The sequence below is a fragment of the Hemitrygon akajei genome, chromosome 23, assembly GCF_048418815.1.
Source record: "Hemitrygon akajei chromosome 23, sHemAka1.3, whole genome shotgun sequence".
Classification (NCBI taxonomy): domain Eukaryota; kingdom Metazoa; phylum Chordata; class Chondrichthyes; order Myliobatiformes; family Dasyatidae; genus Hemitrygon; species Hemitrygon akajei.
In genome coordinates this window covers 47,870,374-47,886,942 of record NC_133146.1, presented here as the reverse complement: position 1 = coordinate 47,886,942, position 16,569 = coordinate 47,870,374, and the positions used below count along the sequence as shown (strand labels likewise).

Genomic DNA, 16,569 nt, shown 5'->3' with positions numbered 1-16,569 from the left:
GATGTGGATTTGGGAGACTGGTAGGTTAGTGATGCATGGAATCCAGCAAGAAAGAGTAAAGAGATGGATAGAGGCATGGGGAAGGGGAGGGTGAAGATGAAGATTGAGACTGTAGCATGATGGGGACACAAGGGTTTCCAGTGCTGGATCCATTTAGTAAGGAAGGTGAGAATGGGAGAGATGAAAGTCAGTTGGATAGGGAATGCAGTTCATTTCAAGAAGACTTAAATATAAAAGCAAGTATGTAATGCTGAAGCTTTAAAGGGCATTGGTTAGGCCACAGTTGGAGACTTGTGAAGAGTTTTGGGCACAATATCTAACAAAGTATGTGTTGTTGTTGGAGAATGTCCAGAGGAAGTTTATAAGAATGACCCTGGGAATGACATTCCTTTATAACAAAGATGAAAAGGATTTTTTTTAGCCAAAGGATGATGAATCTGTGGAATTCATTGCCACAGACAGCTGTGGAGGCCAAGTCATTGGGTTTATTTAAAGCAGAGGTTATTAGGTTCTTGATTAGTAAGAGTGTCAAAGGTTATGGGGAGAAGTTAGGAGAATGGATTAAAAGAAAAATATATCAGCTGTGATCTGATGGTGAAGCCTTTCAATGGGCTGAAAGGCCTGATTCTGATCCTGTGTTTTATGGGAGTAGTGTGTGGTTAGTCGATTGATGTAACCAGGAGGGTGAGGGGAATTAAAATGGGTGCTGGATTCAGGAGAAAGGGGTATGGGAAAACTGCAGATTGATCAGAATGTTAGAGAAAAGGAAACACAGGAGGTAAGGGTTATCTGAAATTAGAAAATTCCGTATTCATACCAGAGACCACCCAGGTGAAATATGAGGTGGTGGTGTTCTAGCTGGTGCTGGGCCCCATCTTGGCCGTGGAGAAGGCCAAGGATAGACAGGTCAGGAAGGAGAGTATTGAGATGGCTTGCAACTGGGGGTTTGGGATGGACATTGCAAACAGAGCTCAGGTGCTTGGCAAAATGGTTGACTAGTCTGCACTTAATTTCACCAGAGCACATCAGGAGCATCAAATTCAGTAGATGACGTTGGAAGAGGTGCACACAAGTTTTAACAGAGTCTTACTGAATTCTTCCAGTGTCACACTAGGTCCAATTCTGAGAAGGGTTGCACTAACAGCAGTTTAAAGCAACATAAAAGCACAGGAGCAGAGGAAGTAGTGAAGTAAAGCAGAGATATTGGCATGTAACTGCAAAGTCACATCATTGGGTAGATTTGGAACTGGTCTATTTCCTGTCAAAGGCTGAAACTCAGCCTTCAGCTTGGTTAAAAAACATTACTGTGACACCTGCGCTGCCCAGACTGTACCAGGTTAAAACAATCAACCCATTAAAATAAACTTAATAGCTAAAAGAAAGGGAAGTTTTTTTCTTTGATTTAAGTAGGAATATTTAAACATTTTAATTTACTTTGTGTGCACTTTTAATTTGGTCTTCTAATTTAATTTTAAATGCAATATTCTTGGCATTATTGAAATGATTTAACATGAACTAAAGTCATGTTAAAGGATAAAGGATGGTCACCAAGAAATTCTAAAGTAACTTCTTTACCCAAAGATTGGTGAGCACTTAGTATTCCATACCCCAGGGAATGGTTAAAGCAAATAGTATAGATGCTTTTAAGTAAAGGCCGGACGAGCATGTGATAAGGGATTCAAATTTCTCTTGACAAACTTAAATGAGAAAAAAGGCAACAGGGCTTGTGTGCAGCATAAATGTTGGCACAAGCTAATTGAGACATATTGGCCAGTTCTGTACTAAGCAGCTTATGTAATTGCAGTGATTTTTCTGATCAGAATTGGAAGCTCCCTTTAGCTGGTGAAAAAAAGACGTGAAAGACTGTTGTGAAGATGATTGAGAATAAGTTTCTTGAATGCTAATAGTCACTAATGGTTGCATTATAAATGATGTGACAGAGCACCAGCAATCATTTCAGTTATTGGCCCCAGTGAAAATGCCATGGCCTTGAAACTGACTAGATCTTATTCTGCCATATATTCCTTTTAAAGGCTTTGTTCCAGATGGCCATGGCTACAGGACTGATTGGATGACAGCTTTGTGATAATGGTACCAGTGCCAAAAGGCATCAGTATGTCGGATGCAAGATCAGGAGGGGAAGGATAATGGGAGGACACGGTGCCCAGAGAATGGAGTAAGTAAATAAGTAAACCACGAATAATAGCTGAGGTCTTTAATGAATGCCTCTTATCTATACTTATCATAGAGAAGTTCATGTTAAGTTTTTATTGCCATGCTGTATGAAGGATGTGCAGAGAACATTCGCAAGACTGGTGCGAGAATTTGAGGGCTTGAGTTAAAATAAAGACTAAAAAAGCTGTTACTGTTTTCCCTGCAATGAAAGAGGCTGAGCAGTGACCTTGTACAGCAAGAGTTCCTAGCGTTTTTTTACGCCATTGAATTGAATTTATTACTTACATCCTTCATATACGAGTAAAAATCTTTGTTACATCTCCATCTAAATTTGCAATTTATAGTAATTTGTAATAAATAGTATGTACAACAGGACAGTCACTATACCATAGAAATACAATTGTATCAGCAGGAATTAATCAATCTGATGGCCTGTTGGTCCTAGCTTTTAAGCTGTGTTACTGTTTCCTGGATGGCAGCATCTGGAACAGTTTGTGGTTGGTGTGACTCGGGTCTCCAAAGATCCTTTGGGACCTCTTTACACACCTGTCTCTGTAAATGTCTTGAATAGTGGCAAGTTCGCACCACTCTCTGCAGAGTCCTGCGATTGAGGAATGTACAGTTCCCATACCAAGTAGTGCAGTCAGTCAGGATGCTCTCAATTGTGCCTCTGTAGAAAGTTCTTAGGATTTGGGGGCCCATACCAAACTCCTTCAACTGTCTTGAAGTGAAAGAGGTGCAGTTGTGCTTTTTAAACCACACAGCCGGTATGTACAGACCATGTTAGATCTTCGGTGATGTGCACGCGGAGGAAATTAAAGCTTTTCATCCTCTCAACCCCAAGGTTCATTGATGCCATTAGGGGTTAGCCTGTCTCCATTCCTCCTGTAGTCCACAACCAGTTCCTTTGTTTTTGTGACATTGAGGGAGAGGTTGTTTTCTGACACCACTGTGTCGGGGTGATGACTTCTTCTCTGTAGGCTGCCTCGTTATTATTTGAGATTAGACCAATCAATGTAGTATCATCAGCAAATTTAATTAGCAGATTGGTGCTGTGTGTGGCAACAATCATTAGTATAGAGACCCCCTACTGTTAACTGAGGGGTCTGTGGACTCCAGGTTGGTAACCCGTTATAAAGGTTTAAAAAATCAGGATGGCGTTAGATAGGTCAGATGGTTGCCATGTATTTATAAAAGCAGGTAAGTCTAAAACTAGAGGGCACAGATGAAGGTGAGAGGAGAACAGAGGAGAAAGTTTTACTACAGATGGGTATATTGGTGTCGACGAGCAGGTGGAAGAGGGTATACTGACTGTTTTAAAGGCTTCCGAAATCAGTTGTGCTCTCTTAGCCAACCTATCTTTTCAGAATGAAAACTAAGGTGTAGAATTAAAGCTGGAAATTGGTAGATTTCAGGTGACAGGAGGTCAGAGAGTAGTATGTGAGGGGATGTAAAAGGAAAACTAATAAACATTTAGTGAATGTATTAACCAAATAATTGTTCCATTGCTGACTTAGTAGTGGGTTAGTCTATAGAACTGGAAGATTAGTAATATCTCCTTAAAGGTATTGTGGGATCGCAAGGTATAGTCAACTTCAGGTATAAATCAAACATATTAAGGAATTATACTGTTGAGGTGGCCATAAATTACACTGAAAAGTTGCTCTCAACCTTAACATCTCATTCATTAGCACATATACGGGCAATTTGGCATTGGTAAACTTACAAACATTTAGTAATTAACTTTGTCCTGTTTAGGTGCTTAAAGAACCTACTTCTGGAATTGGCTCGGAGAGTCAGCAGCAGGCAGAAATCACTCTTTCACAACACCCTCTATTTTGTTTAGGTTAATTACACAGAAGCTACATTTGAGTGAGTTTTAATCCGAAATGTCATCTTCAATCTTCTGCCTAGAGACACTGTGACCGCGCTTTCTGTTTCTCTCTCAGCCCGGTAACAGGCCCTTCGGTCCATCTGGTTCAGGTCGACCAAGATCCAAGCTAATCCCATTTGGCCCAGAACCTTCTGAATGTCTCCAATCCGTATATCATTCGGTCTTTTGAAAGCTGTTATTGTCCCAGCCGGAACCACTTCCTCTGGCAGCCTTTTTCACATACAAACCACTCTTTATGAAAAAGCTGTCCATCAAAATCTATTAAATTGTGAAATAGTTAACGTCTGCATTTTTGTGTATTTTCTTTTAAACATTTTCTTCAACGCGCGTCTTCCATGCAAGATACTTAATAATAAAAAAAACCAAAATGCTTAAAACATTATCGGGTTTACTTTTACTGAAAACGCGTCTACCTACTGCACTCCGACCTTCCCTCACCTCACTAGAAACCTACCAGTTCACACTCCTACTTTTCGTTCTGAAAAGATATGTTAATAAAAGAAGCAAGAACGGTTTGAGAATCCTTCAAAATATCGCCATTCCCCGACTGCGCAAGCGCAGTGGACCTGCCAAGAGAACGTCACATGACAGTTCATCGGCCGTAGCGGCCAGCCAATCGGATCGTTTGGCGCCGGAATTCGAACCGGTTGTTTTTTTTCGAAAATCACGTTGGAGCAGAATAGAAATTGAGTAATTTATGAGGTAAGGAGATGAACGGCTTAAAGGGGAAAAGAAATGCGTTACCTTTGGAGGGGGAAGGGGGATGCCTGGCGGTCCGACCGCGTCTGTGTGCGGACCGGCCCCGCGGCGGCAGGTGACGGTTAGGCGGCGGGAGATTTGAGCGGGCGCGCGGGGCGTTCATCATCAGTCGTCGAGTCGGAGCCGAGGACGCACGTCGGGTCGCCAATTGCTCGGAGGAAGAACATAGTTTCTCTGGAAGTGAATGGGCTGGTAGGTCATTTAAATGCTCTCATTCGGTGAAGTGGAGAGTGAGAAGCCGTCAGATGCTCGGGTTAAATGCGCCATAAGTGGAAAAGCATGGCGGAGGGCCACTTGCAGAGTTGGGCGCCGTTCCTGAACTGCCCGCGGCGGCTGGCGGCGCTTTATCTCTGGGAGCGAGAGGGGCTTTAAATATCTGCCCTGTGATGGAGGTGTTTTGTCTCTTGGGGATGCACAGATGCTGGAATCTGGTGCAAAGTGTTGGAGGAAACCAGCACCCGTGGGGGAAATAATGCAGTGAAACCGACAGTAGTTGCTGTTCGACCGCTGAGTTCCTCCAGCATCTTGTTTTCTTTTTTTTGTCGCTCTGGATTCTAGCATTTGCTATGCCTTGTGCCTTCAGATTTTTGTTTATTGGTGCTCGATTTCTGAAGGGAGTGTTGTCTGATGGTTCATTCTGATCCTATTTCTCTAACGCTGCGGAGCTGTCTTAACGCCGATCCGACAGTCAATGTTCCCCTTTGACGATTCGGGAGACGTCGGAGGTTTCTGAGAAGGAAACCTGACTAACAGACCGGGGGGCTTTGGACGAGTCTGCACCTCTACCTTAAGACTCGCCATCTCGTCGATCTGTTTGATCGTGGGACATGCCTGCTTGTTCTGTGGAGGATGTTGTGCTTCAAAAGGTGCCCACGCTTCGGTTAGATCATTGCTGTGCGCTGGAGTTTCAGTCGTAAGGCACCGAAACGGGCCCGTTCGGCCCATCTAGTTCGTGCCGAAGCATTTAAACTGCTTAGTCCCATCGACCCGGATTGCTTTTGTAAAATAATCTCCTGATCTCTAGATTATAGAGATGACATTGAGCTGGAAGCTGGCATAGGGCACAAGGAAATGGCTGATGCTGTCAGTAGGACAACTTTACCACAATCCCCACCCCTGAAAATACCTCTGTGACCCGTTGACAAATTTGGTGTCGGTGCTGTGAAGGATCTGTCATGTTACAGGTTCTATGTCTACGCACAACAGTGTGAAATCAAGCAGAGCTGACAATGATCCCTTTCACAAGTGGTACAATTTATCCAGCTTTCTGTTTTTACTGTAATGTTTTTTAAAATCTTTTTTGTGCTTTGTTTTTTAATTAAATTAACAAAGAATAATTGATTGACTTCCGCAAGGGCAGTCAGTGACAACCTGTAGGAAAGGAAATGTACATGAGGAAATTGTTGTTTAACGCGAGTTAACTAGATCAAATGGCCAAAGACGACAGTGATATAATGAAGTGATAGTGATATGTGCAATGATATAAATAATATACACTACAGATGATTGTTAAAGGAATGTTGGCTAAACTTTATAAATTATGAGGGATCGGTAATGTTTTGTCTTAATATTTACCATTATAAATTCTAAGCTAGAGAGTTTGAATCAATGGCATATGTCATGAATATTTATAGCAATTTTAGTTGAAGTTAGAGGAACTAAGCATGAAGACATTAGCTGGGAGGGTTCACCTAGTGGTGAGGTAAGCAGTTTACTAATAACTTCAGAAGCATGGAGAAGAGGCACATAATCAAATTTTATTAATAAAGAATTTTAAACTAGGTGGATAAACTTCCTCACAAAGACATGCTAATAAGCAAGTATTAACGGAACTGGAAGAAAAACTATATGTTTAAATGTTGAAAAGCTTAAGAGGTGAAGTTGGAAAGAGGCATAGAATCCATGTGCATAAATAATTTCAATGTCAAAAGCATAGCAATGAAATGCTAGTATTGACACCAGAGTTAGAAGATAATTGTATATCTGTAGTATAATTTTTTTGTTTGGGCTCCATGCTTCAGGGTGTCATGGCCATGGGAAGATACTGCCATGCAGGTTAAATGGAATTAGGGAGCATTTATACAAGAAGAAGATAGAATAAATTTGGGACCCTTCTTCACAGATTATGCATGCAAGGTTGATGATCTGGAACAATAGCAGTTAGTTGCAGTTCACTGAATAGTGGTCCATGTTTGAATTGAATTGACTTTATTACTTACATCCTTCATGTACGTGAGAAGTTAAATCTTTACGTTATGTGAAATTTATAGTAATTTATAATAAATACTATGTACAACAGGGCAGTCAATATAACATAGAAATACAATTGTATCAACATGAATTAATCAGCCTGTTGGCCTGGTGGAAGAAGCTGTCCCGGAGCCTGTTGGTCCTGGCTTTTATGATGTGGTACCGTTTCCTAGATGGTAGCTTCTGGAACAGTTTGTGGTTGGGGTGACTCTGGTCCCCAATGATCCTTTGGGCCTCTTTTACACACCTGTCTTTGTACATGTCCTGACTAGTGGGAAGTGCACATCTACAGATGCGCTGGGCTGTCTGCACCACTCTGTAAAGGGAATTGAGGGAAGTTTAGATCCCACACCAGACAGTGATGCAGCCAGTCAAGATGCTCTCAATTGTGCCCCTATAGAAAGTTCTGCTAAATGCACCAATCCTGTTCCAGTGGAAGTTTGTACCTATTATTGTTGACCACTCAGTTCATCTGCAATCTGTCACTCTTGGACAACTCCTTGGATCCTGACTTTTCTGCATCTAAACTAAACAGCTGTTTAGTTGCTCTCTGCAGCAATAACCTCAAGATGCATGCAACCTATAAAATTACTGGTATCAGAATGAAAGTAGGTCACCATTATCAGACCTTTGTACAATTGGGCACACTTTTGGGGTAAGAGAGGAAAAATCGATAATGGACCTGCAGGACAACTTTTTCCATGAGTTGGTGGGTGGTGAGTATAGGGAATAGAAACATAGAAAATAGGTGCAGGAGTAGGCCATTCGGCCTTCGAGCCTGCACCGCCATTCAGTATGATCATGGCTGATCATCCAACTCAGAACCCTGTACCTGCTTTTTCTCCATACCCCCTGATCCCTTTAGCCACAAGGGCCATATCTAACTTCCTCTTAAATATAGCCAATGAACCGGCCTCAACTGTTTCCTGTGGCAGAGAATTCCACAGATTCACCACTCTCTGTGTGAAGAAGGTTTTCCTCATCTCGGTCCTAAAAGGCTTCCCCTTTATCCTTAAACTGTGACCCCTCGTTCTGGACTTCCCCAACATCAGAAACAATTTTTCTGCATCTAGCCTGTCCAATCCCTTTAGAATTTTATACGTTTCAATAAGATCCCCCCCTCAATCTTCTAAATTCCAGTGAGTATAAGCCTAGTTGATCCAGTCTTTTTTCATATGAAAGTCCTGCCATCCCAGGAATCAATCTGGTGAACCTTCTCTGTACTCCCTCTATGGCAAGAATGTCTTCTCAGATTAAGGGACCAAAACTGCACACAATATTCAAGGTGTGGTCTCACCAAGGCCTTGTACAACTGCAGTAGAACCTCCCTGCTTCTGTACTCAAATCCTTTTGCTATGAATGCCAACATACCATTTGCCTTTTTCACCTCCTGCTGTACCTGTATGCCCACCTTCAATGACTGGTGTACAATGACACCCAGGTCTCGTTGCATCACCCCTTTTCCTAATTGGCCACCATTCAGATAATAATCTGTTTTCCTGTTCTTGCAGTCAAAGTGGATAATCTCACATTTATCCACATTAAATTGCATCTGCCATGAATTTGCCCACTCACCTAACCTATCCAAGTCACCCTGCATCCTCTTAGCATTCTCCTCACAGCTAACACCGCCGCCCAGCTTCGTGTCATCCGCAAACTTGGAGATGCTACATTTAATTCCCTCATCTAAATCATTAATGAACTGCCAGAGGAAATGGTTGACACAAGTACAGTAGAATCATTTAATAAGCGCTTGCATAGGTACATGGGCTAAACACAGGAAATTGGGACTTGCTGGTTGTACGATGAGTTTAGCATGGACTCATTGAGCCAAACGCCCTATATCCATGTTGTGTTGCTTTGTGACTCTTATCATTTTAATAATATATTGCCCAAAGTGAATGTTTCAAAACTTAACAGTGTAATTGAGAGGATTGTACAGAACCAGCATGACTTCAGTGACTTCCACCATCTCCAACAGGATCGCAGTATCAAGCACATCTTTCCTTCCCCCCCCCCCACCACCCCACTTTTCATTTTATTGAGCACCTAAGCTCCATCTGCCAGAAGAAGCAGGATTTCCTAGTGGCCACCCATTTTAATTCCCACTTCCTATCCACATTCTGATATGTCAATCCATGGCTTCCTGTACTGTCGTGATGAGGCCACTTTCAGGTTGGAGGAACAACACCATGTATTCTGTCTGGTTAGCCTCCAACATGAAGGCATGAATGTTGGTTTCTTGAACATCTGGCAATTCCCCCCCTCCTCCCTATTCCCCATCCCCTTTCCCCTCTCTCACCTTATCTTCTCACCTGCCCATCACTTTCTTCTGGTGCTCTTCCCTCCCCCCCCCCCTTCTTTCTTCCATAGTCTCTATCTCTATCCTCTCTGATCAGACTCCCCCTTCTCCAGCCCTGTATCTCTTTCACCAATCAACTTACCAGCTATTTACTTCATCCTCTCCCTCCCGGTTTCACCTATCACCTTGTGTTTCTCTCTCTTCCTCCCCCACCTTTTAAATCTACTCTTCATCTTTTTTTCCCTCCAGTCCTGTCGAAGTGTCTCTGCCTGAAACGTGTGTACTTTCCATAGATGCTGCCTGGCCTGCTGAGATCCTCCAGCATTTTGAGTGTTGCTTGGATCTGCAGATTTTCTCTTGCTTGTGGAACTCAGCAGGTCGGGCAGCATCCGTGGAAATGAACAGTCAATGTTTCGGGCTGAGACCCTTTGTCAGGACTGATGCTGCCTGACCTGCTGAGTTCCTCCAGTGTGTTGTGTGTGTTGCTTTGACCCCAGCATCTGCAGAGTATTTTGCGTTCTCTTGATTGTGACTTAAGTGAATTTTTTTCTCTCATTGAAGTGCTACTTTTTTTTACTATAATTTCCTCATATTTGTGTGCATTGAGTTCATGGACATCAACTTAGGTTTCCCAACAATTACACTGTTGAACCTCAGCAAATTGCCATGATTCAGGTCAAGCAGGCTCATTGTGTGTGATTGAATACAAGTAAACTTTTTTATTTGATTTATTTCAATGCTAGACACGCATAGATATTTCCATCCAAAAAGCATCTTTGCCAGCTGGTGAACTTGGTTGCTCGCCAAGGCAATCTATTAATTTGGAGGGCCATTCCACATTGCTTTTCTGCAAGCCTCCACTCCCATCCCACCATCACCGGCTTTCCAGTGTAGTACTGCACCTGAGAGTCCACAGCAGTGAAAATGTGTTCAAAATGTTGAAGATCAATGAGTTCAGGTGGCTTGCTGCCCATTGGAAAATACATCACCCTGCTCCTTAACTGTATTTTACTGCAAGGATACTTTATTCAGTATGTCATGTTTTAAGTATGTTGTTGTGACATTGCACAGAAGAGTATTCTCAGTGCAACTTACTAATTTTAAAACTATGCTTACAGGTAAGAAAACATTGTCAAAAATGCCCCTTTTTGGCAAAATTATAGTAATCAAGCGTACTGGAGCAGATGGATACAATTTTCCTTTGACATCATCTTCATGTTTATTTGGAAGGTAAGGCTGCTCTACTTGTGGTTCTTTATGCAACTGTTCTACAGTGTCATTTACTTTTCCATTTGTTTTCTTTCTGTAGGAAGTCAGAATGTGACATACGTATCCAGTTACCTCATGTTTCAAAAGAACATTGTAAGCTTGAAGTGAATGAAAATAATGAGGTGATTTTTTTTTTATCATTAGACTTAACAACAGTAGACTTAACACCATTGTACTACATTTAATACTGTTTTCCTTTTCAGGTTATTCTAACTAATTTGAGTGAAGTAAATCAAACACTGTTAAATGGTAAAATTATTCCACATTCGGAAAGACTGAAACATCGTGATACATTTACTGTTATTGATCGTTCTTTCAGGTAAGTAGGATCTTAAACTAAAGGGTCTCTACTAATGGCTTAGCTTGGTTTAGTTGATAGTCCTATATAATTGATAGGTAGGCGGCATTAATGTAGCAATAGATATCCAAGGGTGTTTTATAATTATGTGATTTTAAAAATGTTTAAACTTTATTAATAATTGTCCCTTGCTTTAAAACCACTGTGCAGACATCATAAAGAGCTATGCTGTTAGATTATATAGCCAAGAGTATATTTTTGTCATATTTTAAAATGTTTCTTTGTAAACCATTTATTATTTAGTGGTACAGCGCGGAATAAGACCTTCGAGCCACGCCACCCCAGCAGCACTGACCAAACCCAATTAATTCTAACCTAATCATGGGACAATTTACAAAGGCAATTAACCTATCTTGTACGTCTTTGGATTGTGGGAGGAAACCGGAGCACCCAGAGAGAAATCACACATTCCATGGGGAGAACAAACAGGCTATCCTTACAGAATGGCACTGGAATTGAACTCTGAAATGCCCTGAGCTGTAATAGCATTGTGCTACCTGCTGCACTGCCGTGGCATCTAAATTCCAATTAAATGAGAATTTGCAAAATGGATACACGTGTGATCCAATGTTCCCTCTAACGCACACATAAACATCTTTTGTTTGTTGTTGCTGTTCAGTCATTAAGCTCATAGACCATAGGGTTTCCATGGAAAGATATGGAAATAGATTTCCAGGCCTTTATTCCTTGCAGATACTGCTGCTACCTAGGTTGGGACCTGGCTGGGTTTGAACTCATGATCATCTGCTTTTAAGTCCAGTGCTGATGCCACTACACCACCATCCAGCCCACATCTTTTGCTACTAGCGCACAAAGGGATTTAAACATCTCACATAAGGTCACAGTCTACCTCATTGGCATGTTAAGTATATTTCACGATTGTGCACAATCACTTTTCCGGTTTCTGATGCGGGCAGTGTTGACAACGTTGAGTTCACAATGATTAAATTGCAGATTTTAGATCTGGCTTATTTATACTGTTTTGAAGAAATTATCGATTCACTGTCAAATTCCAAAGAAACAAAGGGCATGAAGCACAAAAGAACTGCTAATTCATTTAAAGTGGAATGTCTTAATGAAACAGTTGAAACTGCTACACCGAAAGCTCGTGTAGTCGGGAATGTGCAGCTGCAAAATATATTTGTGTACAATATAGAACCTGTAGTTACAGTAACTGTGAGTATTGTGATGCAAGAGTTGCTGGAGAATTTGCAAGTGGGAAGAAATGGAGTGATATTTGGAACCTTGACTTTTTACAGTGTCATTTAGCAAGCAAATGACATATGGACGGTGTGCAAAAGCCATCACCTTGGAGAAATAACCAAATATAAAATGCTAAGTTGAATCTATTTATCTTTTTTAAAAGGGACAGCACAGAGTATTTACTATTTCTGCTGTAATTTTCTGACTCCTTGTGTAACTGGGTGCATAGTTTTGTCATGTGTTATAATTCATTACAGACTATCCTCATATAAGAAAACATTCACTAATTTTTCATTAATTTGCCTCAAAATCTCTTGAATATCATGTTAGCTATTACATTTAAATTACACTATAAATGTGAAAATCTGGTTGTGCATTGCTTGCTGTCAGTTTGCATGTGGCAAGGTTCTTCTGCACCTTGAATATAGTCTGGAGTGTGAAATGAATAAAATGAGTTTAATTGGAAAGATGGAGAGACAGTTAAGTGACTTAAATATAGCTGGAATTGTCATTTTTTAAAAAACTTTTAAAACTTAATATTTCCTTTGCACTTTGAAACAACTGAAAGTTAAGAATCCTTAGGAGCAGTAAACCAAGTTTGTGGGTACAGAGAAGCTTTGAAATACTCAATATATATATATATTAGAAAAATTAAATCTTGAAGATTTAAATTACAGAATTATTACCTGAATGAATGCCTTGCATCATTCATTTACATTCCAATTAAAGAATGATGTACTCTTTTTTTGACAATGTTGTAAAATTTTTCATTGCATTTGTGTTAGGCATTTATTCCAAATTTCCTCTTCCATGCTGAATTTCATAGTGAGCTTAGAATTGGAATGTTTTATACTGCCTACCGGTGAGTTTCTGAGAAAATTTTCAGAAATTCAGCTTTCACAGAAGGTATATGTAAATCCTGTGTTGGTGGACTGAGCAGCATCTGGGAGGAAAGGAACTGTGAATATTTCAGGTTGAAAACCTGCGATCCACAAGTCCATTTCTCCAGTAAAATTTGTTACTCATTCACTTGTAACTTCTGCTTTAATGTGGCGAATATCCTGGAAATAAATTTATTTTATTCTTTTTGGTATTAGATTTGAATATCCTTTGGATTCGGTGCACAACACTAGCCCAAGGAAAAAACGGAATTCATTAACCTTGAAGAATGAAACTCTACAAGTATGTGCATATATTCTTATGTGGTAATAAGAAAAGGGGAAGGGGGAGAGAGAAAGACAGTATGTCAGTTACTCGGTCCTCTTTCTTATTTCCAAACATAACATGGCTAAAATCTAAATTCTACACTTAAGAAATTACTGAGAAAAATAACATGGAGTTTTTGTAGGCAACACACAGGAAATGCTGGAGGATCTCAGCAGGCCAGGCAGCATTTATGGAAAAGAGTAAACAGATGATTTTGGGCCTTCTGGTCTGACCAGGACTTTTCCAGTCCAGATGAAGGCTCAGAATTTTCTAAATGATATTACAGCCACTTGTCAATGGAAATGTGATGTATAATGCATGTGTGCAAATTTGTAGTAACTAGTAGTTAATTTGTAAACAAATTAAATTTATTATTGAAGTACATAAAAGTCATACACTACCTGGAGATTCATTTGTTTGCAGGCATTTAAGAAATAAGAAATTCAATAGACGTTGTGAAAAAACTATACAAAAGCAAAGACTGACAAACCCCCAATGAGTAAAAGGCAAATTGTGCAAATAAATGATACTGAGAACAAGAGTTGTATAGTCCTTGAAAATGAATGTATGTTGTGGAATCAGTTCAGAGTTGAGTTGAGTGACATTATCCGTGCTGGTTCAGGAGCCTTGTGGTTGTAGAGTAGTAACTGTTCCTGATCCTGGTAATGTGAGACCTAAGACACCTGTCCCTCATGCCCATTAGTAGTAGTGAGAAGAGAGCCTTGGATGTTGGTGGGGGGGGGTTCTTAATGTTGGATGCTGCTTTTTTTGTGGCAGTGCTCCTGGTAAATGGTTCAATGGTGGGGAGGGCTTTGCCTTTAATGGACTGGGCCTTATCCACCTCTTTCTGCATACTTGTCCTATCCCGGCCATTGGTCTTTCCATTCCAGGCTGTGATGCTACCGGTTAAGATACACTGCATCATGAACCCATAGGAGGTTATCTAGGATTTAGACTGCATGCTGCATCTATGAAAACTTCAAAATAGTAGTCTGTTGTGACTATAGAGAAATAGGATAAATTGTAGATATGAAAATTTTTGTTCATCTTGACAAGCAAACATTTTCATCATCTCCCCCTCTCCCCCTCTCCATTTTTATCCCCAAGGCATTATTTGAATATGCGCAATGCTCCAAAGATCCAAGAACTTGAAACCCTTCCCCTGGCACCATCTCCTCAGCCACTCATTCATCTGCGCTATCTTCCTGTTCTGACCTTCATGACCTCATGGCACTGGGAGTAATCCCGAGATTAGCACCACGGAGGTCCTGCTATTCGGCCTCCTTCCAACTCCCTAAACTTTCTTGCCTATGTCATTGGTACCAACATTGCTAAGGCTATTGGGGAGAGTTTAAACTAGAATTGCTGAGGGGTGGGAACTAAACTGATGTGATGGAGGAAAGGGAGGTTGGCTCACAAATAGAGAAAGCTTGGAGACTGTGAAAGGGAGAATAGGCAGGTGATCGAGAAGGGATGCACTCAGATTGATGGTTTGAAATGTGTTTAATGCGAAGAGTATTATGAACAAAGTGGATGAGCTTTGAGTGTGGATCAGCATTTGGAGAAATGGTGTTGTGGTCCTTACAGAGACTTGAATGGTGAAGGGGCAGGAATGGCTACCTCAAGTGCCAGGCTTTAGATGTTTCAGAAAGGACAGGAAGGGAGGCAAAAACGGTGGGGCATGGCACTGTGATCAGTGATAGTGTCAGAGCTGCAGAAAAGGAGGAAGTCATGGACGGGTTGTCTACGGAGACTCTGTGGGTGGAAGTTAAGAACAGGGAGGGGTCAATAACTCTACTGGGTGTTTCTGATAGACCACCCAATAGTAACAGGGACATTGAGGAGCAGATAGGGAGACAGATTCTACAAAGGTGTAATAATAACAGGGTTGTTGTGTTGGGAGATTTTAATTTCCCAAATATTGATTGGCATCTCCCTAGAGTGAGGAGCTTAGACGGAGTGGAGTTTGTTAGGTGTGTTCAGGAAGGTTTTCTGACACAATATGTAGATAAGCTTACAAGAGGAGAGGCTGTACTTGATCTGGTACTGAGAAATGAACCTGGTCAGATGTCTGTTCTCTCTGGGAGAGCATTTTGGAGATAGTGATCACAATTCTAACTCCTTTACCACAGCATTGGAGAGGGATAGGAACAGACAAGTCAGGGCAAATTGAAGTAAGAGGAAATATAAGGGTATCAGGCGGGAACTTGGAAGCATAAATTGGAAACAGATGTTCTTAGGGAAACATACAAAAGAAAAGTGGCAAATATTCAGGGGATATTTGTGTGTGGTTCTGCATAGGTACATTCCAATGAGACAGAAAGGATGGTAGGGTACAGGAACCGTAGTGTACAAAGACTATTGTAATTCTAGTCAAGAAGAAAAGAGCTTATGAAAGGTTCATAAAACTAGGCAATGAAAGAGATCTAGAAGATTATAAGGCCATCAGGAAGGAGCTTAAGAATGAAATTAGGAGAGCCAGAAGGGGCCATGAGAAGGCCTTGGCGGACAGGATTAAGGAAAACCCCAAGGCATTCTACTACAAGTATGTGAAGAGCAAGAGGATAAGATGTGAGAGAATAGGACCAATCAAGTGTGACAGTGGAAAAGTATGTATGGAACCGGAGGTGATAGAAGGGGTTTAATGAATACTTTGCTTCAGTATTCACTAGGGAAAAGGATCTTGGAGATTGTAAGGATGACTTGCAGCGGACTGAAAAGCTTGAACATGTAAATATTAAGGAAGAGGATGTGCTGGAGCAACCATACTCAACCTTGTTGTATATACTGCGCACATACAAATATAATGCCTTAATCCTGTATGCATCCTTTTCCATTGTGTCTGTCTTTTATGTTGCAACTCATTCGGTTGTCTGCAGGTTTGCCCTATCATCAGCCTCTCCTTGTTAAAAGTCTCACTACCAACAACCAAGGTCGTAAACCAGTGACCTTGAGCATGCAGATATTATGGAAGAGGATGTGCTGGGGCTTTTGGGAAGAATCCAGTTGGATAAGTCACCGGGACCGGACAGGATGTACCCCAGGCTACTGTGGGAAGCGAGAGAGGAGATTGCTGAGCCTCTGGCGATGATCTTTGCATCATCAATGAGGGCGGGAGAGGTTCCAAAGGATTGGAGGGTTACGGATGTTCCC

The 16,569-nt window shown here is 41.2% G+C and overlaps 1 protein-coding gene across 4 annotated transcripts in view; it reads left to right on the top strand.

Annotated features, from left to right (window-relative positions):
• Positions 1–4,657: 4,657 nt before the first annotated feature.
• Positions 4,658–16,569, top strand: part of mki67 (marker of proliferation Ki-67) — a 48,755-nt gene continuing 36,843 nt past the window's right edge. For 2 of the 4 annotated variants that reach the window (XM_073027572.1, XM_073027570.1), the window contains exons 1-5: positions 4,874–5,020; positions 10,499–10,610; positions 10,690–10,771; positions 10,853–10,968; positions 13,308–13,392. In XM_073027572.1, coding sequence (XP_072883673.1) covers positions 10,519–10,610; positions 10,690–10,771; positions 10,853–10,968; positions 13,308–13,392 — 375 coding nt within the window. In that variant the 5' untranslated portion in view covers positions 4,874–5,020; positions 10,499–10,518. Of the gene's footprint in view, positions 4,772–4,873; positions 5,021–10,498; positions 10,611–10,689; positions 10,772–10,852; positions 10,969–13,307; positions 13,393–16,569 lie in introns of those variants that run through there. The other 2 variants (XM_073027571.1, XM_073027573.1) reach the window with 2 other exon arrangements.